The sequence below is a fragment of the Ylistrum balloti genome, unplaced genomic scaffold (genome assembly GCF_031769215.1).
Source record: "Ylistrum balloti isolate Yb309-2 unplaced genomic scaffold, AGI_CSIRO_Ybal_v1 Utg369810, whole genome shotgun sequence".
Classification (NCBI taxonomy): domain Eukaryota; kingdom Metazoa; phylum Mollusca; class Bivalvia; order Pectinida; family Pectinidae; genus Ylistrum; species Ylistrum balloti.
Window position 1 is genome coordinate 444270 of NW_026781983.1, and position 27837 is coordinate 472106.

The 27837-nt window shown below is 34.5% G+C and overlaps 2 protein-coding genes across 3 annotated transcripts; one reads left to right on the forward strand and one right to left on the reverse strand.

Annotated features, from left to right (window-relative positions):
* On the reverse strand, window positions 1–6540 carry LOC132544821 (uncharacterized). Its single transcript, XM_060208467.1, has 4 exons — window positions 6469–6540; window positions 3102–4287; window positions 1412–1527; window positions 1–229 (listed from the first exon to the last, which is right to left on the reverse strand). Exons 1-4 carry the CDS (start codon window positions 6538–6540, stop codon window positions 182–184), a joined length of 1422 nt encoding a protein of 473 aa, XP_060064450.1. The 3' UTR covers window positions 1–181.
* LOC132544822 (protein archease-like) lies at window positions 3715–27623 on the forward strand. 2 transcript variants are annotated; one of them, XM_060208469.1, is made up of 8 exons: window positions 3715–3792; window positions 10364–10388; window positions 10628–10638; window positions 11841–11954; window positions 14000–14082; window positions 14638–14690; window positions 22325–22361; window positions 27415–27623. In XM_060208469.1, the coding sequence occupies exons 1-8, from the start codon at window positions 3768–3770 to the stop codon at window positions 27496–27498; spliced, it is 432 nt and encodes a 143-aa protein (XP_060064452.1). In that variant the 5' UTR covers window positions 3715–3767; the 3' UTR covers window positions 27499–27623. The 2 variants fall into 2 exon arrangements, with proteins under 2 accessions (XP_060064452.1, XP_060064451.1); XM_060208468.1 differs by lacking the exon at window positions 3715–3792 and adding an exon at window positions 6688–6757.
* Window positions 27624–27837: the final 214 nt, after the last annotated feature.

Genomic DNA, 27837 nt, shown 5'->3' on the forward strand with positions numbered 1-27837 from the left:
ACTACTTAAATAAATTTCAACATTTAATTCACACCTCTCAATCTATCATCCTTATGATCTACTTTCATACGTGCCCCCGCCCTACTCCCCAATATAACTACCTCACACTAAAATAGCCCTAGAACTAGTAGTATCTGTTTCATTTTTCACACCATGTAGTTAAATTATCCTGAGTAAGCAATCATGTACTGCACACAGGTGTCTTCATTTGGTCCTTCAACTTCAGGTACTGTAATGGAATAAAGACAGTTCAAAAGTTACTTATTCTTAGGCAAAAACATAGCAAGGTATAAATGCATCACAGGGAAAAGACAGTTGTAATATACCGCTTGGCTAGAGGAACTTCTCTTTTGCTTAATAGGTTGGGAATAAGATTTGTAAGCCAGAGGTTCCACGATCAAATCCTCGCAGAGGCATTGAAACAGCTAATGACCTCTGTAGCATTGATGGCTAGTTATCAATACTGGAGTAATACTTAGCATTACTATCACAAGTATTCCTGTAACCCATGAAAACTGAAGATCAGAAGGATCAATGCTGTTTTTTGTCCCTTTTACTTTATCATACTGGTGTCTCTTCTGATCAGCGTACCTACTAATATATCTGTTGAAATGTGGAGAGGCACCAAGGACCAGCTATTTCCTGGAGAAGGAGTTTTGTAAACCTGGTAAAATACTGGCTGCAGAATACCACTTTGCTAGAGAAAACTTCTCTTTAGCTTGATTAGTTCAGCATAAACATAGTAAGCCATAGGTCACAGTTTTGATTCCACATGGAGGTTATAAAATAACAAGCTCTGTTATACATAAACATGAAGAGAGATGCAAATGTATGGTCCTTGTGACTACCAAGAACTGTACAGTCTCCAGAGTATACTAAGCTAGGGTTGCAACACACCACAATGAGAGATTGCTTGTACAGTGGATGTCAGTGTACTGAACAAGAAATCTTATCTAAGTACATGTAATAAGGATATCAGTATTTTTTTGATGAATTTGCAAAAATTGTCAAAAGTGAAGAATATGAAACTATAATTCTAAGGGGTATAATATTAACCAGATCTGTTGAGAAGCTCTCAAGATATGACACTGATTCAAAGTGAGAAGGAGTGCGACAGGAAATGACAGGATGAATCGGTAACACTACACATGTATATACCCCCAAATAAAATAGAGGGGACAAAATAAATGTGACAGATGCTTGACAAGCTTCGTTCATCAAAGTAAAGGAATTCAAAAGAGCTACATTTAGTATCAAGTCAACTTTGGACAGTACCACTAAATTAAATTAAAGTAGTGTGGGATTAAAGAACAAGTCTTTCATTAGCATTATATGTTGTTATATTAGTTGGTATTTAATATGTAAAACAACATCTGAACAATAACAGTCAAAACAATCAATTTCCACATACATTTTTCCGACTATTAATGGCTTGCTGAACCCATAGTAACTCCATAGCAATATTTTTCCTCATTTCCATCAGAGATTGTGGATCATCTGTGATGGTCCCTGGAGAGGGAATATAACCTGAAACGCAAAAAAAAATATGTAAAATATTATCATATCACTCACAATTGTAAATTACAATTATCATTCTTTCTATCTATGTCTTACAGTACTATTCTGATTACACAGTGAACTCTTCAATAACTATAATCTACATTCTACCTGTGGCATGATGTCATGAGAAGCATGCACCACATGCAACATTGTACCTCTCCTGTGCCTACCACACCTGCAGATTTCATTACGAGTTTGTTGATAAGTATGACTTAAGAGTATTTAAGACTGGTTACAAGGTTTCTCCATGGCAACCTTTATGAAAATGATTTGTATTTACAGTGGGACCCACTCTTACTATTTTTTCGTTTTTGAATGTTGTAATGATTTCAGCGTCTAACTCATAAGCTTCATTTCATTGCCATCAGATGTAAAAGTTAACTGTTTATCTGTATATTTTACTGTTTAAACATTCTGATCAATTTTTTGGAGATGGCTCAATGTAAGATTTATAATCTTGTTGCCAGATCCATTTTCAGTTTTATAATTTGTGTATGTTGGAAATGAAAATTTGAAAATAAAATATTGTTTAAACCAATAAAAAAACTGACACCTTTTTTAATCTTTGACCTCAAAGGGAAGGAAATAAGGTATCAAAGCATAACATAAGTTTTAATTTGAAAAGAATATGTGACATAAAGTAGCCTTTTAAATAACTAATCTCATTGTATTGTCTGTAGATGCTTATGGTCATTATCGCCTTTGTACCGTATTTGTCTGGCAATAAGCCCAGGGGATCAAAATACTTTTCATAATTGAAAGATGAGGAAGGGCTTATTACACAACCTGAGGGTCAACCTTCAAACTGTTATGCAAAGACAGTATAAATAGGCTTATTACAGGACAATAAACATTTACGTTTGGACCTTGTTATCTCAGAACTCCTATAACTCAGAGACCTTGCTTAATCTGATGTATTTCATCGCTCTGGGCCAAACTTCTGATCAAACATTCAAACTTGTTTAAATCAAATACGCAGGTAACTCACTGACTTCGAGAAAATGAGGTTCGTCAATATCTACCTGTAATTCTACTGCAAGATATGTGAAAGATCTTACAGTATAAATCCAGCCATAAGGTCATGTCTGATAATTAGCCCACTCATATATACTTCTGAATTCTGCCCTCTGGTTTTGATAGAGAAATGTAATGAAGTTATGACATTTTCTTTTATCAATTATGGTTATCTTTGCTTCATAAATTCTCATATTAATTGAAACAAAGTGCCATAATGGTACAGTATCATGTCCTATGTCCAAACCTACCATTTATATTCTTGTTATTACACATGGTACATGTATAATTATTAAATATTATTATTTTTTTCTTTTAGATTTTTTAAGCACTGAAAAGTATATATACCTTTGTTTTAAATTTTTATTTAGTTTATTGCTGTTGCTGACAGCCAGGGTCATTTAAGGACAAATCAAATTTGGGTGGTAGAGAAAAGCTGAAGTTCTCACATGATTGCCTCATATAGGCCTCAAACACAGGACCGAACACCAGCTGTAAGATAAAATGATATTCATATAATTGCTTACCTGTTGTGGAAGAAAAACTGTCCCACACTGAAGTGACATTGGTTATAACAGACGATTCACGCATGTACCTTCCTGGTGTCATCAAGTCTGGTTCTTTATCTATCAAGTCTTCCTGTTCTTTGTTCGGCAGACTGACCTCTGACCTGTCAGATTTGATTACTGAATGATTAGATTTGATGTCTGACCAATCAGATTTTACTCCTGATCGACAAGATTTGACCTCTGACATATCGGATTTGATCCCTGACCGACCTGATCTAGAACTAACATTAGATCTATTGGATTTGATCTCTGACCTATCAGATTTGAGCTCTGATTGACCTGAACTGACATTGGATCTATAAGATTTGACCTCTGACCTATTAGATTTTGGCTCTGATTGATCAGAACTGTCATTTGACATATAAGACTTCTCATTAGATTGTGTAGTAATGACAGCTGACTTTTCATAATCAGTGTTTGATCTTTTTGTATTCACTGCTGATCTACTTCCATCCTTTCTTTCAGAATAGGTCCTTGAACTTTTAACCTGAGATCTTCCAGAGCTCGAATGACTTCCAGAATTCTTTTCTGAATGTTCAAAGCCACCTGATGAATCAGGAGACTTTAGAGGAAGACCACTTTTGTCATCATAGTTACTTGATGGATGAATATGCCTTAAGCTGAATGCATCACAAGATGGCTCGACAAGGTGAGGAAGCCTATCTGCATCAGAATGATCTGTAAAACTGTTCTCTCTGCTGAATGTGTACATATCGTCCTGGACTTGTACACTCTGATCTCCATCTTCTATATCTGTTTTTTGTGAAATAAGACTAGAACCTAATGATAATTTCAGATTATGATCTTCTATAAAACTTGTCTGTGTTTCTGCAGTACATTTTTCTTGACTGTTTGTTTCTTTTGATATAGAAAAATCAAAATTATTGTTTGGAACAAGTGGCACAATTTCCTCAAACTTTTGAGTTTTGTCCTTTTCCACTGGTGTCTCATTACTCAAAACTACTAAAGATCCATGACATTCTTTCTTTACTGGACGATCTTTCTGTGTCTTTGGCAAACAAAGACTGTTGAGAGGCCAGCAAACAAATATTTTCTCACTTCCTTCAATTTCAGAAAAAATATGTTCGTATTCCTCTCTCGCAATCTGAAGATTTCTCCTTGTCAAATATCCTCGCATTAATGACTGTAAAAACACAAAATATAAAGAAATCCTTTTAAAATTTGTAAATTATAAATATCTTTGTCAGACTAACATTCTTAATGAGACGAGAAGCTTTTCAGATTATCCAAGCAACAAGGAGTAGTGATGAGACCAACACTAGACTCATTTTAAATAGCCACCACTACTCTCCATCACCCCCAAAAAATAACTCCCTCTTTGATTCACTAGCACTATTCAAGTATTCTATGTATTTCGTGATTTTTCAAATAGACTTTGGTTCTCATCTTAATTAGCTAAACACAGCTTTAATATGTTTTATTTCATTTAGCAAAGACTTTGACACATTTTAACTATATCACTTGTTACCATGCGTATGCTGTACATCAGGAGATGCAGTATATCAATTGTGACTTTATGAAATACAGGCACTGGAGCACAGACAAATCTTGCTAAACTGACAGATTTTGATAAATAGTCAAATCTAACTATATGTAGGTAGGGCAAATATATATATATATAGATATATATTTTGCCATACCTGGTGGCAATAATTGTATGCACATTGAAAAAAAATAGTGTCCAGTTAGTGAAGGAAATATTTTTTTCCAAAGAATACACTAATTCAATGTGAGTTCAGGTTGAATTTTATTGTTGCATTTTTTGGGTACTTACATCCCTTTACAGCCAATTTCCAATGGTGCTTTTATTTCATTATTGAAACATCATGTAAATTTCTCACCTTAGTCTTACTAATCTCCTGTACAAATCATATTCTTTTTACATTTTTATTTTCTGCATGGAAATGTAATGCTGAATGCTAAGCACACTTATGGCCCAAATCAAGGAGATGCTTATCTGCAAACATTGCAAAGATACCATATTGAATTGTCACACTTCGTTACCTCTGTGGTTAAGCTGTTAGAAACCCAAAACAGGTATAGTTGCAGTGCGGAAAATGCACTTTTAGGATAATAGCCATTCTATATTTCGAGGGATGCTTTGAACGCCTTGGTACTTTTACAACATTCCAATTTTCTTTAGAGAATCTGAAAATTTTACTTCTGCATCGTTCGCTGCTATATTTTGTTACTGGATATGGATGTAAGTGGATCCTGAAACAAGGAACCCATAGGGCTTGTATTGCGCATCTGGTTAAGTTTGCTTAAATTTCAACTAAAGGAAAAGTGTTTAAATCACTTGTATCTATTTCCATTATCAGGCCCACCACTCCTCCCCAGGTGGCCAAGACACACCATTTGAACAAAATGATTCCCTTTCACTCAAGAAAGCTTCTGAAGGAAGAGAAGAATTTTAAAGAATGTGCTTTATTTTTCCTATTGGGTTCTGCCCTAATGAAACTGCCCAGGAGATCTGACACCCACCATTTATACAAATTTGATTTCCCCTTACCAAAGAATGCTTCAGACCAAATTTGGACAAAGTCCAATCATTCCTGCAGGAGGAGTAAGAGTTTAAAGAATTTTGTCTATTTTCCCGATTGGGCCCATCCCGCAGGCCCCTGGGGGGATAAATAATTATGTAACTGAAGTTGAGCAAATTGGTCAAAAACATTCATTTAATTGAGTTACTAATTAAATGGTCATCCACCTTTCATATACACAAGAAAGGTGGCCAGACTTAACATGTTTACATAAGCCCAATATACGAATAGTATATATATAGTAATGAAGAGCTCCCAGTGCTCCACCAACTGACGATAAAAAGAGTGCTAGACATCAACTGATGTGTTACATTTAGCATGTACATGTTTCTTTGACAATGTCAATAGTTTTCTGGTGTCAGTTAATTTTGATAGGTTTTGTAATGATAACTCACAGTTATCCAGTTTTACACTACAGAAATCAGGGTAAAACTTAAAAGGGTGCGTTGTTCCAGCGGCTGTTTATACCATTTTAACTGACTTTTGAAAATGTTCAGGTTGGGAGCTTCGACCACAGTACCGTATTTATGTTCTATGTATCCAACACTCGTCAACTAAATATCTCATGTGTAATTGTAGTATCTTAAAGTTCTTTTGCTGTTGCCTTTCGTGTTTGTAATTGTTGTGTAAAGAGCCTATTCTGTTCATTCAATATTTTGTATAACTTAATGACGATGCATGCTGTGGGGATTTTACTCTACAATAATGGATATATTTGCCAGTATATAATTTGACGTGTTCAGCAAACATATTCGTAATACCTGTAACTGTGTTACATAGTGGTCATCAATCTCTTCTCCACCGCTATGAAAGCCTTTGCCCGCCATCGCCATATTGAAACAAGTTGGGTATCCAAGACTTGATTGGTTGATTTTTCTATGATGAATTCAAGGGAGTTCCGAAAATCGGCGTTAAAAATGTTTGAATTGAATGTGAAAGCTTAAGCGTTTCTCGGTCAGGAATGTTTTGGAATCGGGACACTTCGGAACACAAAAAGCATGGCAGGTGCATGTCATTTCAACGAAGAAATTCCACCGATCAAATATGAATGTAAGTTGAATCCGCAATCAAACGGAAATGTTAACGACTATTGGAGATCCATATTCTGCTTTATAGTTTCAAGTAAACGATATTGATAAACAGTGTCTATTGTAAAAGAACACGTTCTTGATGTCTGTTGATGGTGAAATCGACATGGTGGAGCTCGAGGGGCGTAGGAAGATATATTAACACACACACAAACTTGTAGATCTAATATACATTAATATTAATATCCAACCTCCTCTGCTCCGGCCGGATGCAACGTAACATAATCGTCTCGTTGTCAGATCGAGATCATCATAGTTAGAATGTAAGAGAAAGGCAGTAATTATTCACAATCAATAGTGATACTGTAGATGGTGACTCTCCTGATGGAGCCCTAGTTACATCACGGGTTCAACAATGCAAAGTCCTCTTACTGGTCTCATGCCTTAATTATTTTAATGACTTTCCAGATACGTTCATTGCACCTAACTCACTGGCAATAGCTTTATCTACATACTCCAAATTGGCTACTGATATAATTGCTTTCTATATCTAAGTCTGTACCTACAGAGAAATCCTTGTAAGTATAACTATGCTCAACATAACGATGTGTTGGAATCATCTGCCATTTACCTGGGATGCCACTTCAGTCAAACCTCGAGTGGAACATCCACTTTGACATTATAATATCAAAAGGCAACAAAGCCATTGGTTTTCTTAAGAGAAAAATTGAGATTTCAAAACCGATTTCAAGGCAAAATTAAACTTACCAGTAACATGTGTAACCCAGTCTTGAGTATGGTACTTTTGTATGGGATCCCCACACACAGCAAAATACAAAAAATATTAAAATAGCTCAACAATATGATACATAAGCAATAACTAACACAGTACAAGCAATGTGTCGAATGATAGAAAATCTATATAAGCCACTCCTAGCTTAGTTTCTCTAAACACCTGTCTAATAGTCTACTATAAAATTGTCCAATGTCTCATAATTATTCAACAACTGATATCCTCTTTCCTAATGACAGCAGAACCTGAAAATCAAACAATCAAAATTTCAGACATAGATCTGAAACAAATGACACCTTCAAATGGTCTTTCTTTCCATGCACAGTTCCTGCAGTCGTTGTAGGCAGTGTTCTCAAACCTCTCCTGCACCTATGTACATAGTTTTATGTACAATCCTTCAACCTTCCCTTCGATTATTTTGTGTCTTCCACATATTCCAGGTAATTTTCTATGCCAAGAAAGCAAGGTGAACAAATTTATAAAGAAGAAGATGGATTCTGCCACTGTAAACTAAAATGAATGAAAATATTTTAGTGTATTATGTTTTTGTTAGTTATAGTCATAATGGTTATATATACATGATGTAGACATTGATTATTTAACTTCAAAATAAAACAGTAATTGACACAGAAAAGGTTTGATTCCATCCAACTTACACTTTTAATGTATAAAGTTTTACAATACTTGTTATCACTTACTCCCTTATGAAATACAATATGGATGGATCATTCTCAGTTTTCCTTTTTAGGTTCCACATGGTCTCTAACATTATTCACTTTCAGACTGATCGGGATATCAAAATGGCCAGCAAGTGAGGTGTCAATCTTGATTTTAACAGTTATAGCTTGTTACTGCAATATCTTAGTGAGAAGTACTGGATTTGATCATTCTCAAATTTCAAATGTAGGTTCCCTATGATTCCTATGCATTGTCAGTTTTGGGACTGATTGGAAAAGCAAAATTGCCTCTTGGCAACTATCTTGAACCTTGCCATTTGTTACAGGTTACTGCATTTTCTTTGTGTGAAGTACCCAATCAATCATTCTCAAATTTTTTTGTGAGTTCCCCGTAGTCTATAGCTGTGCATCAACATTGTCCTTTTAGGACTGAACAGAACAACAAAATGGCCAAAAGACAGTCATCTTGGATTTAGATTGTCACCGTTTGCTTTCATGATATCCTGAAAGTTATATATGGACCGTTCTGACATTTCACTTGTAGATACCCCTTGGTCTGTAGTTGTGTTTTGTGACTGATTGGCACAATCAAAATGGCCAGCAATTGATTTTGACACTTATAGTTCGCTTCAGCTATTTCTTGAGATGTACGGGATATTAAATTTCCCTTTGCCCCTTGTGCTTTGTCTCTTTTGGAACTAATTGAGAAAACAAGATGACTGACAGGTGGACATCTTGGATTTTGATAGTTAAGTTTTATTATTAAGTTTCTGAAGAGGTACCATTCAAATTATTCTTATCAGATTTCATTATTAGATTCCCATTGATCTCAAATATATAAGTGTATATTTATCATGGAACTAATTATGTTTAGAAAAAAGAGAGAAGAAGGGAAAACATCCATCTGGTATCTGATAAATAAATAAATTAAAAAAGTCAAGTGATCCAATTTTTTTTTCTCAATTCTGTAATCAAAGACAGGTATGAAATTCATGTGTATTATTTTGAGAATCTAAATATAAACTAAAATAAAAATAAAAATCAATAATTAACACAGAAAGGTCACACTTTTGCCCAACCATTCACTGCATCTTCAATTCTAAACAATATGAGGAGAACGAAAGAAAGAACATAAATATGACTTATATAAGAATATCCACTGAAAGCATGCTATTTACAGAAAACTGTATCAGGACAATGATTTAATATTATCATTGGTTGTATTATATAGTATATATACTTTGATTACACATTTATCCTTTGTTGTATCAGCAATGTCAATAACATTTAATACATAAATCATATAGCCTAAAGTTATATATTGATGCTATACAGTCAATTTGTCAAAACACTGTAGTGTGACTGTATCTCAAATTGAGGTCAAATGTTAAAGTGTTTTGTCTTAAATACTTACCTGTCTATTACTGTAGAATCATAAATTTTCGTAATGGATTTATTTCTTATTTGTAGGTATTCAAAAATCATCAATTTACATGTCAGCAAAACAATAAACAGATAAAGCTTGACATGGATTATAGTACTAGCAGTGTTTGTTAGCAAGATTTATCCACAAAATTAAGTGCCTATAAAAATAAATATATTTTGGAAAGCTACACAATTCTAGACCCACAAAAATATATGATTTTACAGAATAAGTCTGTTGCAGATTGTCTTTAAATTTCTTTGGGTATTGATGCGGAATAATGATAGAAACACATTGTATGCAGGGTTTGTCTTTTTTACCAGAACAGCTAGCTAGTATACACACAACAAAGTGTAATTAATGTATATTCCATATGTAAATTATGTCTGGTACAAAGGGGCAGCAGTGGCTGATTGGTTAACACATTTGACTGTCTTTATCACTAGCCCACAGGTTCAAGGTCTGTGTGGGGCAGTCACCAGGCACTTTCCTCCACCATCCAAATTTTGTATGTCCTTAAATGACCCTGGCTGTTGATAAGACAATAAACTTAACTTATACCTGTTACAGATGTATAAGGTGAAGTTGATTTGAGCAGATAAATTGAAAAAAAATCAGATCACTGTCCTGCTGCCTGTTATGTATAACCCAGGATATGTTCCACTGAAAATAAATTATGTCCTATTTGTATTTCATTTAAGTTTAATTCACAGTAAATTTCAATTTGCTTTGCAGATCTTGACCACACTGCAGATGTACAGTAAGTAAGATTACTTTATAATGATTTGAATAGAAACTCCGATGGAAACATGTTTCAATAGAACAAATAAGTTTAACTTTCTTTATTATGATCTCAATCAAATGAGAATACAGCATTGTCAGTATTTGTTCATGCTATTAAGTTACACTTTGTTGAGAACAAAATATTTAAAAGCTCTTTGACGGACATTAGTTTTGTCTATGCTTCTCTTATGAATAATTCTTGTTTTCTTGTTTCAGGTTACATGCATGTATCCTTTTGGAGATATAAATACAAGGATTGTTAACAATGGACAGCATAAGATGAGCCTCCCCCTGTTGTTCAATGAAGTAGTCACAAGCTACTTCATGGAGCCCCTGCCTCAAAATAACTCTTGCTGTTCCAGGGGAGATAAATCTATAAAAAATTACAGGTTAACTGATTTGACAAGTTTTTATATTACACAGGCTTACCAATATTGTATTAATGCCCCAGTGTTTAACATACTTGTATATAGAGGGAGAGGTAGTGACTGGGTTATGTCCATATTGTGCCCAGTCAGTGTCGAAAGATGATGATCTATAGTTCAATCATGAAGGGATTTTAATCAAATGTTGTGCAAAAGTTAACTTTAAGTGAGGTATTTCACCTTACTCAAAGTTGTGGTGAGGGTTCAAGGCCAGAGTCAAGTTCAGTTTAACTTTTCAGAGAAAATTATCAAAGCATTCATTGACATCACTTAAATTATTTTGCTTGCTGAAAGAAACTAAATCACATTTTTAGTCCACCATCATGAGATAGTGGGCTATTCAAATCACTCTGCGTCCGTAGTCCATCATCCGTCCATCCGTAAACAATTTTTGTTATCGCTATTTCTTGAGAAGTCTTGAATGGATCTTTCTCAAATTGCATATGTATGTTCCCCTAGGTCCCTTGTTGTGCCTTGATATTGGGACTGATTAGAAAAATGATATGGCCTACACGCAGCCATCTTGAATTTTACCTAGTAAAGATTGTTATTGCTATTTCTGAAGAAGTTCTGAATGGAAATCTCTCAAATTTCATATATATGATCCCTTTGGTCTCTCCTTGTGCTTATTTGCTTTCGGGACTGATCAAAAGAAACAAAATGGCTTCCAGATGGCCATTTTGGATTTGGCAGGTAAAGATTACCATTTATGTCTGCAAAGGAATGTTCAGATGTCTTATCAATAAGAGCAAAAACAGAGAAGAGAAAAGAAGGGAAATGATCCAACTTTCAAAGATCATATAAAGATCAAACAATGGTGGGTGCCAAGATCTCTCAGGGATCTCTTGTTTGTTATGATCAACTGTGCGATCTCGGGGTATGTGTGGGGCATAAGGAGCAGTCTTTGGCATTTGAAATTACTAGATCAAAGTTAGAAGTATTGACTAAAATGCTCTAAAACGCAATATACAACTGTAATGGAAAGTGAACTTAACTTCTCAAAGGGGGAGATAACATGAAGGAAGCTTTTGAGCAAGTTGCTACAGCGATGTTTGGGTACATGACTACAGATTATAACACAGTGGAAATGACTGATGAACAAGAAACAGAAGCAGAAGGTATGGACTCAATTATCATTAAATCTGAAATATACATATGTAACAGTCCTTAGTAATTTTTTTAAATTGAATACATAAGGTTTTTTTCCATATGATGATCAGGGATGGATGTTATATCAGCGATATCAATCTCTTAAATTTACACTTGTGACGAGTCCTGGAGAGTCTATAAGAATACCCCTTGTACACATGTATGCTCGTATGTGAAATATGGCGTCTTCGCTCTACAGGCAGTAATTCTCATCCAGATATCACAAATCTCCACACACATGGTCAAAACAACACTCCTTGTATATGTTCGACTTTCAACCTCAAAAACTAGTTCCCTGTTACTATAAATAGAAATTAACTAAAATTTTTGTGTCACTGCTCTGGTAGGATACATTTCCAAACTGATTTGTATGTCATTTTTTACACGTATATTCACAAAAATTGCCTTATGTACGAGTTCACGTTTTGACCTTTAGATGTTAGAAATCTAGGTCAACTTTACAATAGATAGAAATTGGCTGAAATGAGGATGCCATCGCTTTACAGACGGCAATTTGACCACCAGGTGACTTCAGTTGTAACATTAACAAAACAACAAATGTATTGTCATTCATAAAAACATTTACCAGCAGCATATCAAGTCACCTACCTACCCATCATTTTGGTAGTTGTTGGACCTTATCTACAACAGAGACATTCTTGTCATCTGATAGGTCACCATCACTGACCACATTACTGTTTATCCAGCATTTAAATACTTATATAAATGGTACACAATTTTACTTATTTATAGTAACCATGACCTACATTTGCACAGAAGAAGGTACAAATGCAAACTTTTAGAAAAGGTGATGTTAGTGAACGTGTGTAGGTTTCCATTTATACTGATCATGTCATACAATTTGGAGTTGTGAGCTTATTTGTATTATGTGTGATACGTTGTTTACGTCTATATTCGTTCCCGATTTCCTGACTGAGGAGTGGATGATATTTGTATTATGTGTGATACGTTGTTTACGTCTATATTCGTTCCCGATTTCCTGACTGAGGAGTGGATGATATTTGTATTATGTGTGATACGTTGTTTACGTCTATATTCATTCCCGATTTCCTGACTGAGGAGTGGATGATATTTGTATTATGTGTGATACGTTGTTTAAGTCTATATTCGTTCCCGATTTCCTGACTGAGGAGTGGATGATATTTGTATTATGTGTGATACGTTGTTTAAGTCTATATTCGTTCCCGATTTCCTGACTGAGGAGTGGATGATATTTGTATTATGTGTGATACGTTGTTTATGTCTATATTCGTTCCCGATTTCCTGACTGAGGAGTGGATGATATTTGTATTATGTGTGATACGTTGTTTACGTCTATATTCGTTCCCGATTTCCTGACTGAGGAGTGGATGATATTTGTATTATGTGTGATACGTTGTTTAAGTCTATATTCGTTCCCGTGGATGATATTTGTATTATGTCCTGACTGAGGAGTGGTGGATTTGTATTATGTTTGTATTATGTGTAATACGTTGTTTACGTCTATATTCGTTCCCGATTTCCTGACTGAGGAGTGGATGATATTTGTATTATGTGTAATACGTTGTTTACGTCTATATTCGTTCCCGATTTCCTGACTGAGGAGTGGATGATATTTGTATTATGTGTGATACGTTGTTTAAGTCTATATTCGTTCCCGATTTCCTGACTGAGGAGTGGATGATATTTGTATTATGTGTGATACGTTGTTTACGTCTATATTCGTTCCCGATTTCCTGACTGAGGAGTGGATGATATTTGTATTATGTGTGATACGTTGTTTACGTCTATATTCATTCCCGATTTCCTGACTGAGGAGTGGATGATATTTGTATTATGTGTGATACGTTGTTTACGTCTATATTCGTTCCCGATTTCCTGACTGAGGAGTGGATGATATTTGTATTATGTGTGATACGTTGTTTACGTCTATATTCGTTCCCGATTTCCTGACTGACGAGTGGATGTAGAGTGTCTGTTCACTTTATTTGTTTTCCATGTCTGTTTCTTATAGGTGAAGATATGCACCAGCTCCTGTTTCACTTTCTAGATGAATGGTTGTTCGTGTTTTGTGCTGAGCCATTTTTCATCCCAAGGGTATGTTCGCGAAGTCTAAATTGACCCTATAACAAGCAGATATCCATGATTAGTCTTTTGGAAGAAAAATAATTTGTGGATATAAATGGTGATTTCTGTAGGACATTCTTTATCTTCTGATAAGACTTGAACGACTTTCAAAATTTTATTGGTTTGATGTTTAGTATAGAAGGTTTTCAAAATATTCCTTAGGGAATTCAAAATCTCAGGGCTTGGATTCCTTTTCTCATAAAAGATAAATTTTCTTTGACAAGATTTGAATAAGTTCAAAATGCAGCTGATTTACATTAAACTGAAGACACATTGTTATTTAATTGCTCGATTGATAATCATTGAATACTGGAAAGGAAAACAATAACAGACTTAAATTAACGTTTATCATTATTTACATAAAAAATACTTATAATGTTAGCTTCGACTTGTGCTGTGGACTGATTACAAACTAATCATGCTTCTCCTTCTGGTGTCTGTTTTCTCTGTGTATCATTTTACTGTTGTAGAAAATCATTGTCACAGTTATCTGATCATTATAACTATTCATATTTTTTTTTTCAGAAAATTGTGATAACAGAATTTGACAGAGAAAACTTCAAAATAAAGTCAAAAGGGTATGTTTAAAAAGAAATTGTTTATAGGTGTTCAGTTCTGTACATTTCTGTTTGGATCATGTTTCTAATGTCAAAGGAAAACTTGAGATGAAGTGAAAGTTGTTTTGTGATGTTAAGGGAAAAGTGATATGATCTGTGATTTGCAAACAGACAGGTGAACATTACATGTTGATAATATAATGTTCTGTTTTCTCATTGGTTTATCATGACTTGCCCTGCAGGTAAGATGTAAGAATGTTGCCAGGAGCAACTAAAGTTGGGATCTATATATTTTCTCTCGTTTCTAAAGATCTTTCTTATCACAGATGTCTTTCTTGACACTTCCTAACATTTGACTTTTCGTAGCGCATTCTCCTCGGTGATGAAGTCTTCAGGTTCTGTCCCATGGTAGTTGCCACTTCCTTTTAATATTCAACATTTTGGAAGTGTCTGTAGCAACTGGTTACCCGTTATCATTGTAATGTCTCAGATTGGGTGTTTGACATTGTGTGTCAGTGGAGTAGCATTAAAAGTTGGTTTTAATTTCAGTTTTATTCGATCACAAGGAGACTTTCAAGAACATATTGAAGCCCCTCTAAAAACACAAGTATTCAAAACATATATCATGTATACACTGGAAGGCCATCCTTAACAAACTCAGCTGATCACGCAACATCAACCAGTCATAACAAGGGTTTGTTTAGGAGATAAATTCTGTATAGAAAGTAAGGTATCTGTAATAATTGTGATGGTGATTTAATAATTTCTAGTATTGATACACCAAATGGTCCCTATATAAGATATATATATGAATGTGGGCTGGCTGATACACTAAATGGGTCCTATATAATGTATATATGTATGTGGGCTGGCTAATACACTAAATGGTCCGTATATAATGTATATATATATGTGGGCTGGCTGATACACCAAATGGTCCCTATATAAGATATATATATGAATGTGGGCTGGCTGATACACTAAATGGTCCGTATATAATGTATATATGGCTGTGGGCTGGCTGATACACTAAATGGTCCGTATATAATGTATATATGAATGTGGGCTGGCTGATACACTAAATGGCCCCTATATAATGTATATATGGCTGTGGGCTGGCTGATACACTAAATGGGTCCTATATAATGTATATATGTATGTGGGCTGGCTGATACACCAAATGGTCCCTATATAAGATATATATATGGCTGTGGGCTGGCTGATACACTAAATGGTCTGTATATAATGTATATATGAATGTGGGCTGGCTGATACACTAAATGGTCCCTATATAATGTATATATGGCTGTGGGCTGGTATATATGGCGTATATAATGTATATATGAATGTGGGCTGGCTGATAAATGGTCCCTATATAACGTATATATGAATGTGGGCTGGCTATATATATAAGATATATATATGAATGTGGGCTGGCTGATACACTAAATGGTCCCTATATAACGTATATATGAATGTGGGCTGGCTGATACACCAAATGGTCCCTATATAAGATATATATATGAATGTGGGCTGGCTGATACACTAAATGGTCCCTATATAATGTATATATGAATGTGGGCTGGCTGATACACTAAATGGTCCCTATATAATGTATATATGGCTGTGGGCTGGCTGATACACTAAATGGTCCGTATATAATGTATATATGAATGTGGGCTGGCTGATACACTAAATGGTCCCTATATAACGTATATATGAATGTGGGCTGGCTGATACACTAAATGGTCCCTATATAATGTATATATGGCTGTGGGCTGGCTGATACACTAAATGGGTCCTATATAATGTATATATGTATGTGGGCTGGCTGATACACCAAATGGTCCCTATATAAGATATATATATGAATGTGGGCTGGCTGATACACTAAATGGTCCCTATATAATGCATATATGGCTGTGGGCTGGCTGATACACTAAATGGTCCCTATATAATGCATATATGGCTGTGGGCTGGCTGATACACTAAATGGGTCCTATATAATGTATATATGTATGTGGGCTGGCTGATACACCAAATGGTCCCTATATAAGATATATATATATGGCTGTGGGCTGGCTGATACACTAAATTGTCCCTATATAATGTATATATGGCTGTGGGCTGGCTGATACACTAAATGGTCCCTATATAATGCATATATGGCTGTGGGCTGGCTGATACACTAAATGGGTCCTATATAATGTATATATGTATGTGGGCTGGCTGATACACCAAATGGTCCCTATATAAGATATATATATGAATGTGGGCTGGCTGATACACTAAATGGTCCCTATATAATGTCTATATGGCTGTGGGCTGGCTGATACACTAAATGGTCCGTATATAATGTATATATGTATGTGGGCTGGCTGATACACTAAATGGGTCCTATATAATGTATATATGTATGTGGGCTGGCTGATACACTAAATGTGTTCTGTATAATGTATATATGGCTGTGGGCTGACTGATACACCAAATGGTCCCTATATAACGTATATATGAATGTGGGCTGTCTGATACACTAAATGGTTCCTATATAATGTATATATGGCTGTGGGCTGGCTGATACACTAAATGGTCCGTATATAATGTATATATGAATGTGGGCTGGCTGATACACTAAATGGTCCCTATATAACGTATATATAAATGTGGGCTGGCTGATACACTAAATGGTCCCTATATAATGTATATATGGCTGTGGGCTGGCTGATACACTAAATGGTCTGTATATAATGTATATATGTATGTGGGCTGGCTGATACACTAAATGTGTCCTGTATAATGTATATATGTATGTGGGCTGGCTGATACACTAAATGGTCCCTATATAATGTATATATGGCTGTGGGCTGGCTGATACACTAAATGGTCCGTATATAATGTATATATGGCTGTGGGCTGGCTGATACACTAAATGGTTCCTATATAATGTATATATGTATGTGGGCTGGCGGATACACTAAATGGTCCCTATATAATGTATATATGTCTGTGGGCTGGCTGACACACCAAATGGTCCCTATATAATGTATATGTGAATCTTGATATTACGATTGAAGGGACAAGGTTAACTCTTATTACTGTATATGGTCCAAACCAGGATAATCCTGAATTTTACAATATTATTTCTGAGACTATTGATGATTTTGAGAACAGCTCTGTTATTTTGTGTGGAGATTTTAATTTAGTTCTAGATCCTGAGGTTGATTATGATTGTAATTATAAAAACATTAATAATCCAAAAGCAAGGGAGAAAGTTTGTGAAATTGTTGAAAATTATGGTCTTATTGATATTTTTTCGAGAACAGCATGAGAATAGTAGAAGATATACCTGGAGAAGAAACAACCCTATTAAGCAGGCAAGGCTAGATTTTTTTCTTATTTCTGAGAACATGCTCTCTTCTATTAAAAACTCTTCAATTGATCCTGGGTATAAATCAGATCATTCTTTTCCAAAGATTCTAATAGAATTTAACAAGTTCAAGAGAGGGAAGGGGCTTTGGAAAATAAATAATTCTTTGTTCCAAGATATAGAATATCTCAACACTATAAACTCTCTTATTAATGATGTTAAAATGCAGTATTGTTTACCAGTTTATAACCTAAATAATCTCCATGAAATATCTGACACTGATTTACAATTTACTATAGATGACCAACTATTTTTTGAAGTTTTATTGATGGAAATTAGGGGAAAAACTATAGCATACTCAAGTCATGTTAAGAAACAACAGCATATTAGAGAAGATAATTTAAAACGCACTATAAAAGATTTGGAAGATAAAGATAATGTTGATTTAAATGAATTAGAAAATAAGAAGAAAGAGCTTGAGGTAATTAGGCAACATAAAGTTAAGGGAAATATTATTAGGTCACGGGCAAAATGGATAGAAGAAGGAGAAAAACCTACAAAATATTTTTTAGGATTAGAAAGTAGAAATTTTACCTCCAAAATTATCCCAAAAGTAGAGAAACCAAACGGTGAGATAATAACTGATCAGACTGAAATTTTGAATAGTGTTAAAGATTTTTATGAAAAATTGTATGATGATTCCGATGATACAGATGATGTTAATTTAAATATTTTTTTATCTCATTGTCAAGTTCCAAAGTTAGATCTTATTGATTCAGAAAAGTTGGAAGGTATTATAACATTGGAGGAAGCTGGAAAAATTTTATGTCATATGAAAAATAATAAAAGTCCAGGTTCAGATGGTTTTACGACAGAGTTTTTTAAATGCTTTTGGAAACAGCTTGGCACTTTTGTAGTAAGATCCTTAAATTTTGGTTACCATAATAATGAACTTTCGGTTACACAAAAACAGGGTATTATCACTTGCATTCCTAAAGGTAGTAAACCAAGACATTTTATTCAGAATTGGCGACCAATATCTCTTTTAAACATTGTGTATAAAATTGCAGCTGGAGTTATTGCTGGTAGGCTAAAAACAGTTTTAGGAAAACTTGTAAATAATGATCAAACTGGGTTTTTGGAAGGACGTTATATTGGGGAAAATACTAGAATCATATACGATATTATGAATTATACTGAACTTAATGATATTCCTGGGATGCTTCTTATGGTTGACTTTCAAAAAGCCTTTGACTCTGTTTCATGGAAATTTATAGATAAAACTCTTTCTTTTTTCGGTTTTGGAGACAGTATTAAAAAGTGGATAAAAACATTTCATTATAATGCCAATTCTGCTATAATTCAAGGTGGAAATCTCTCTTCTTTTTTCAAGGTAAAGCGCGGCTGCCGTCAAGGGGACCCTGTCTCCCCGTATATCTTTATCCTGTGTGCTGAAATATTAGCTATAAGGTTAAGAAATAATAATGACATAACTGGTGTAAATGTAAACAATTTTCCTATCCTTCTCTCTCAATATGCAGACGACACCTCATTAATACTTGATGGGTCAGAAAAATCTTTACAAAATTCAATCCTCGAATTAAATATTTTTGCTGATATCTCTGGATTAAAAATTAATGTACACAAAACTCAGGTAATATGGATAGGTAGTAAAAAATACAGTACTGACACTTTTTTTACCAGAACTAGGTTTACAATGGGGCAGGGATAAATTTACACTCTTGGGTTTGGATTTTAGTGTAAATTTACATGAAATAGCTAGATTGAATTATGACAAGAAATTGGTAAAACTTAAGTCTTTAATTAAATCATGGAATAGGAGAAAACTTACACCTATTGGTAAAATACATGTTATTAAATCACTACTAATATCACAGTTTAATCACCTCTTCATATCACTTCCTAATCCAAGCTGTGCTTTCCTTAAAAAGTTGAATAAAATTCTATACAATTTCTTATGGAATGGTAAAATAGACAAAGTAAAAAGAAATGTCATAACTAAAGATTACTTTGAGGGGGGTCTAAAAATGATTAATATTATTTCTTTTATAGATGCTTTAAAACTAGGATGGTTAAAAAGATTCTTCCTTAGTTCACAATCCAGAAAATGGCAAATCATACTTAAGAATATTATTAATATGGATTACATTATGAATTGTGGCAATGATTACTTACAGAAATGTCAGAAATCCTGCAAAAATACTTTTTGGTGTGATGTCCTGAAGGCTTGGGAAAGATTATTGAATTCTGACTCACTAAAGGGCAGACAACTCTCTATACTAAAATCCCCATTGTGGTATAATCCTAATATAACTATAGGTGGTAAGTCTATTTTTTACAATAACTGGTATTCCAAGGGTGTTAGAGTAATAAATGACATACTGGAAAATACTAGTCCAGTTACTTTCTATTCCTATCCTGATTTCTTAAGGACTTATGGTTTAACTACAAATTTCCTCCATTTTCAAGGCCTTGTAAACTCTGCTAAATTTTATATAACTAGCTGTACACCGATAGACCCAGATACACAACTTTTACACCCGTCCATTCCCATTAACATAGAACCATTTTTCAGTAACACAAAGGGAACAAAATATCAATATCAACTTTTGTCTAAAAATGATGAAATTCCAACAGGTAGAAAAAAATGGGCAAATGACTTTGATTTTGATATTGGGGATTGGGCAAACATTTTTTCACTACCTTTTAAAATAGTTAAGGACTCGAAACTCCAGTGGTTTCAGTATCGGATATTACATAAAATTCTGACAACTAATTCACTACTATTCAAGGCAAAGCTAGCTGTAAGCCCAATGTGTACTTTCTGTAAAATAGAGTCTGAAACAATATCTCACATTTTCTGGGAATGTCCTAAGGTTCAAGACTTATTTCAGACCCTAGAAGTAGTTTTAGATGCTCTTTTAATTCCTTTCACTATCAATAAACAATCTGTTATATTTGGCATTTGGCCGCATCAAAATGAATTCAGCAAAATAGATAATGAAGTAAATATTATCATAAAACATTACATTTATAAAACTAGGTGTCTTGACACCACATTAAACATAAATTCTCTCATCAACTCTATTAAAGACCATTATAATGTGAAAAAATATATAGCAACAAAAAAAGGTGGTGCTTTTCTCACCAATTTTAATAGAGGATGGCTAAAGTGGAAACAGATTCTATCTATATAATTTTTCATTTATACCTGTATTACAACTATAGTGCAAATATGTATACATCATTTAAACAATTGTCACATAGGCATGAGCAGCTGGCACGAACGAAACTTAAATATAGTAAATTTTATTATGACCACAATTCGTTTTCTGTTTCTTCCAAAGAAGGTCTATCTGTCTTATTGTCTGTTTGTCTGTCTTATTGTCTGTCCGTCTGTCTTATTGTCTGTCTGTCTTATTGTCTGTCTGTCTTAGTGTCTGTCTGTCTGTCTGTGTCTGTCTGTCTGTCTGTCTGTCTGTCTGTCTGTCTGTCTGTCTGTCTGTCTGTCTGTCTGTCTGTCTGTCTGTCTGTCTGTCTGTCTGTCTGTCTGTCTGTCTGTCTGTCTGTATGTCTGTCTGTCTGTCTGTCTGTCTGTCTGTCTGTCTGTCTGTCTGTATATATGTATGTATATATATATATATATATATATGTATATATATATATATATATATATATATATGTATATATATGTATATGTCTATATCTGTATCTGTCTGTCTGTCTATATATGTCTGTCTGTCTGTCTGTCTGTCTGTCTATATGTATTGCGTCTGTCTGCTTATGTATTGCCTGTCTGTCCATACTTCTTCTTTCTTTCGGCTTTTTTTTGAAGCACATCACATGAGTCTAACTTATTTTTTGTATGTACCGGTATGTAATGTTTCTGTCAGAGAGTATACATTTGGCATTTTTGAACAATAGAATGATCACGATTGTTTTCTGCGAGATGTCTCACTAGATATTTATATTGTATCTTTGTCATGTGCTTGTGTCTTGTGAAAAAACCTGAATAAAATTATAAATTAAAAAAAAAAAATGTATATGTGAATGGAAAACATTGTAATTCCTCGCTTTTAACCCAGATCAAGAATTCATTTTTATCAACACTTTGCACTTTTTATGGATCTGATGTTACACACCATGTTGATAATTTGAAGACAGCAAATCATATTCTGAAAAAAAATATTCTTAATCTGTGAATATTAATTTGATGTGTTCTGATATTTTGAAATATAGTTAATACATTTCTATTGCTTATTTTTAGGTTTGGTGAGGAATTTGTCATCGGAAAACACCCTCAGGTTGGTAATTTTTCATTCTGTTTATTGATTTTCTGAAATAGCACAAATCACTGTTGTCTGTGTTACTAACAGGCAACATCACCATTTTTAGGTCATCTGACCGAAGGGTCTGATGACCTATTACGATCGCCTTTTGTCTGGCGTCGTCCATCATACGTCGTCCGTCGTAAACATTTTCAACTTCTTCTCAAGTTCTACATGTCTCATTGAGCTGAAAATTATTGACGTGATCGTGACATGATCTTGACCAAAGTTTGTTAATTTAGGGTTGGTCCGAAATCCAAGATGGCCGCCATGGTCGCCATCTTGAAAACACATTTTCGACTTCTTCTCAAGTTCAAAATTTGAAATCTTGTATTTTATGTCAGATGACTGTTAAGGCCCATGGGCCTCTTGTCATTATTATCATCCTACAGCAATGTGGTTGTCATTTCTTCTTTGTTGTCATTGTTACAAACATACAAATTAATGCTATTATTTTTACAAACCTACAACATCATCGTTTCATTGTGCCAAACAACTTTATCATTGTCATTGTATAAGACAATAGATACTACTGGTCTGATCAATGTTTGAAGTTGTTATATGAACGATGTCAGAACTGTACTTCAGTAACTGCCCTGTCATGGACACACATACATGTACCCATATATCAATGTCATCGTTACTAACATCAAAATTGTTCTCATTCACCTTTGTTATTGTTGTAAACATACTCATTTGTCAGTGTCATCCTAACAAACATACTCATTCATCATTGTCATCCTAACAAACATACTCATTCATCATTGTCATCCTAACAAACATACTCATTTATCAGTGTCATCCTAACAAACATACTCATTTATCAGTGTCATCCTAACAAACATACTCATTTATCATTGTCATCGTAACAAACATACTCATTTATCATTGTCATCGTAACAAACATACTCATTTATCAGTGTCATCCTAACAAACATACTCATTTATTATTGTCATCCTAACAAACATACTCATTTATCAGTGTCGTCCTAACAAACATACTCATTTATCAGTGTCGTCCTAACAAACATACTCATTTATCATTGTCATCGTAACAAACATACTCATTTATCATTGTCATCGTAACAAACATACTCATTTATCATTGTCATCCTAACAAACATACTCATTTATCAGTGTCGTCCTAACAAACATACTCATTTATCAGTGTCATCCTAACAAACATACAGTCGTAAACGTTCATCAGTGTCATTGTTAAGAAGAGGTAAATCCAGAGTGATTAAAAGAAGATTAAAGATCTTTATCAGGAGTTGCACAGACCCAATAATTTCATGTGTCATAATTCTCTTACATATGATTGGTTATAGACATCATCATGTAAATATGTATGTTCTGAAGCATGCCATTATTCGAATAGATTAAAATGTGGCGTGCAGGTTTGGCAGTGTCTACCATCTCCATTGTCAAAGATTGTACAAAAGACACACAGATTTAGAGTTAGATACAGTAGAGATTTAGAGTTGAAGCTGGTTGGTTGCTGACAGAAAGAAAGAAAGAAGAATAATTGCTGCATTTATTGCATTATTCATTACTTGTTAAAGCCATTATGTTCTTAATGAAACGCTGCTGTTATTTGTATGGTCAACCACATATCAAATTCAAAATAAGGAGGAAGGCATGACTGGGTGCGATAAAGCATTACGTAATTGATGTAAGGCTGCTGATTGCTGTTAGTTTAGGATTCATAAAAAACACAATTGTTTTATGTATTTATTCCAATAAACGCCCCGTCTCTAATAAACGCCCCCCACCTGTTGTCTCAGTAAATTTCAACAACTCAGGAGTCAGCTTACAAAGCTTACCTTTTAATAAATTTTAAATTCCTGGTATCCATGAACATGAACAAATGAATTTTGGCACAAGAAAATTACACTGTTATGACGTGTACACAAGTAATATCAATTTAATCCACGGTTCATTTCAATATACTGCAGGCCTAACGGCCGGGACTGCCGTCGAACTACTGTCTTCACTTTCACTTTCACTTTCGCCAGTCTCGCTTTCACTCAGTTCTATTTGTGGATTAGAAGGTGCGTTCACATCACCCATTAAATTTTGCAAAACGTCATCTGCAGCTTGGACATCCTTTTCACTAAACCCCTGGAATTTCTCATCGTCAGAATCATGCTGGAAAATATGATCCTCACTACCGTCCAGCGAATTTCTGATACCGCATTTTTTAAACGATCTTCTGACTGTGTCCGGGCTAATGCTATCCCCTGCTGTCTTGACCGAAGACAACATTACAGCTTTAGATGGGGCTTTACGATTCCCTGCTTTGGTTTTCTCAATGGGGCCACTGAAACACCATTCGTCATACAACTCTCCAAGTTTTTGTTTGAAGGGTTTATTCCACGACACATCGGCTGGCTGTAGCTTACATGTACATCCTCCGGGTATAACACAGATGTCTGAATTATATTTATGACGAACCAGTTTTTTTTACATCTTCAGTAAGATGACCACGTAAAGCGTCCCATACTAATAACCGCCTAGCTGTATTATTCACACCCCAGAGTTTTTTTTAACCAATGGTATGTCATCTTTCGGAAGAGGACGAATGCCTGGCATGTGCACAAGGGGGGGGGGGGGCGATTTTAGTCCCATTGGCATATGCTTTTCCCCCTTTATTGCCAATGTCGATTTTCCTGGCATGTCAAACCACACCGGGGTTTCGTCCATGTTAGCGATATGGCCATCGAGGAATTCTGGTAGCCGACGCATTCTTAACACGAAATTAAAAAAAACTGTCAATAAGATCATCAATTAATGAAACTTCATGTTGTGCCACATGCGTAGATCGCCTGAACGAAATGTTATGTCTCTTTTTGAATTTAGAAAACCATCCATAGGAGGCTTTGAACGATTGACTACCATTTGCCTTATGCATACGCAGGGCCTCAAACCGCAATGCTTTCCCAGTCACTCGTATTCCAGCCTCCTGTCTGTCCTGTAGCCATCTCATCAGATTTTTGTCAATATCTTTATATCTGACATGCCTCCCACCTCCTTTACAGCATTTAGATGTTTTAGAAAGATTTAAAAATTTTTCTTTGTTTTGACACCAGTCCCGCACTTTTTTTCTGTCAACACGAAACACTTTCGCGGCGGCATGTTTACCCTTCTCCTCTGCGAAGGCGATTACTTTAAGCTTGAAAGCAGTGTCGTAATTTTGTTTTGTCCCAGACATTGTTATCAGGTATGTGGGATTTATTAAGAAACAGACTGGCTTATATACCGCTGTGTTTTTTATTGTGTTATGCAAACTAGGCCTACAAGCGATGATGAACATTGTATGTTTTTGACTGAAGCTGACACGATTGACATCGTGTCATTTCATACAAGAATTCAGGTTATCAGAATGCAATTGACAACAATGATTAAAGCTACAACGATGTTGGAATTACTGCAATTTTCAAATACATTCTTTGCTGAGTAATTCGTTAGTTTGTTAAACAATTTTTTTAAGTGTCCGCCATGGCATGTCACGACCAACAAATTATGAAATTTTGTGTTCTATTAATCGCCCCCTGTCTGAAAAATTTCACGCCCCCAGGGCGTTTATTGGAATAAATATGGTATGTCAAATCATGGGATTTGTTATTAAATTAAGAAAATTGATAGGGCAATTTATAAACAATTTCCTGTTGATATTTTGTAACTGGAAAAGTCGGAAGGCAACATGTGGCATTGAACGATATGACAACAAAATGGATGTAACAAGTTGGATCAAAGCCATTGCCCTTGAAATTTAACCTTGAGATTTAACATCAAGATTTTACTTAAATCCACACCTATTGGAATTAGCAAATTGAAAAATTTCACATGTATTGTTATTTTATCAGTATTCTTGGCATCAAGTGATTTTTTGAGAATGGCTCTTAAGATTTGGATAAGACGTGAATGACCTTGTTAAAAACAATAATTCTTTGTTTTTATTACATTTCAACACCAGTCATTGGATCATTTGTTAAATTAATGTCGTTCAGAAAGTTTTGATGAAAGCTTGATAATTATACAAAGATAACATTAAAACATACTTAAAAGCTGAGTGGTATCTACAAGGAAACGCTTTGCGGAGATATCGAAACAAATAAAAATTGATAAAAGACGGTAAATACAAGTCAGTATTATTTTGACTTTCACGGTTACTTTGAAGCTATAGCGGAAGTTTACAATTGCCTTTTACATCCTTGGATCAATAGGTCATCGGGTCATAAGACAAATTCTAGAACGATTGCCATGCTTGTTTACGATATGAATGGCTTTGTGCAACTTACAAGAAGAAATAATATTTGAAGGCGGCTACGAGATAAAACGTGACTAATCTGCATTTGCGGCATAACAAGGAAAGCGTTCAAGTGTAGTAGGTGTTTTTACTAGTTAACTGCTTGTGCTGCATGTTTTCAGTGATGCAATTTCACAGTAGAATTGAAAGGAGGGGGAGTTTGTAGTCATTCTAGGTCTTGGTTTGTAGTATAAACCTTGACGTGTACATGTTATAGACATAGAAACGTTGTCTAAAGGTTCTTTTTTTTCTGATTTCTGTGTGACAACGATCATAAATGGAGATATGTCTACAAATAGTGAATTTTAATTACTTTTCTAGCAATACCAAGGTACAATATTGTCTTGAGTATTTCTCAGATAACTTCATTATATCTGTTCTAACATATAAATTATTATAAGATATTTAAGATATATTTTTTAGTGAAAGTGGCTTATGTTGTGGTTTTAATGTTGTAATTCAAAACTGATATATGTTGGCATCATCACAATGTAAGTAATAGATTGATCAATAGTACAACTTTAAACCAAGACAAGAAGACCAAAAAGAAATCCTAACCCCTGGCATGAAAAAGATCTGCTGCCGAACAATCAAATTTATTGTGATTTGAAAGTACATGCATGACACAATACAACATCAGTATTAATTACGATGTGTGTAATAATTGAATTGACTTACAGAACAGAATACTCACATGAATTTTTTTGTTTCTATTTGCAGGGTACCGAAGTGAAAGCCATAACATATTCAAATATGCAAATTCATGATGATTTAAATGAAGTGTTTGTTATTATTGATATTTAATTTAAATACATTTTTTTACTGTATGTAATTTGTGAGTGCTTCATGAAGTATTAATGTCAAATCATTGATTTATAATTGTTGGTATTTTCCTTTTCCTAATAAAGCAATTTACTGGTATATTTCTACTATGAGTTTGATGTTGATGTTACAGTGGTAGATCTGTTTTCAGCATCTATAGTACATATACACTGTACAGGTATTTCTATATTTCTATCATTGCATAAGAAGAAGAAAAAAAATCCCTCCATAGAAAAATGCACCACTAGATATATAAATATCCGGTAGTTATTTTTAAATTTTTTGACGTTTTACTGTCGAAACTGCAAAAAAAATGTTGTT

What these genes read in the sequence shown, in the direction of transcription:
- LOC132544822 (XM_060208468.1), top strand. Translation starts at nt 6,706, where the DNA reads ATGGCAGGTGCATGTCATTTCAACGAAGAAATTCCACCGATCAAATAT. An exon ending in AGCCATTTTTCATCCCAAGG is followed by an intron (nt 14,083 to 14,637) that starts GTATGTTCGCGA and finishes TTTTTTTTTCAG; the next exon opens with AAAATTGTGATAACAGAATT. An exon ending in TTCAAAATAAAGTCAAAAGG is followed by an intron (nt 14,691 to 22,324) that starts GTATGTTTAAAA and finishes GCTTATTTTTAG; the next exon opens with GTTTGGTGAGGAATTTGTCA.
- LOC132544821 (XM_060208467.1), bottom strand. Translation starts at nt 6,540, where the DNA reads ATGGCGATGGCGGGCAAAGGCTTTCATAGCGGTGGAGAAGAGATTGAT. An exon ending in ACTATGTAACACAGTTACAG is followed by an intron (nt 4,288 to 6,468) that starts GTATTACGAATA and finishes GTGTTTTTACAG; the next exon opens with TCATTAATGCGAGGATATTT. An exon ending in CCATTAATAGTCGGAAAAAT is followed by an intron (nt 230 to 1,411) that starts GTATGTGGAAAT and finishes ATTCCATTACAG; the next exon opens with TACCTGAAGTTGAAGGACCA.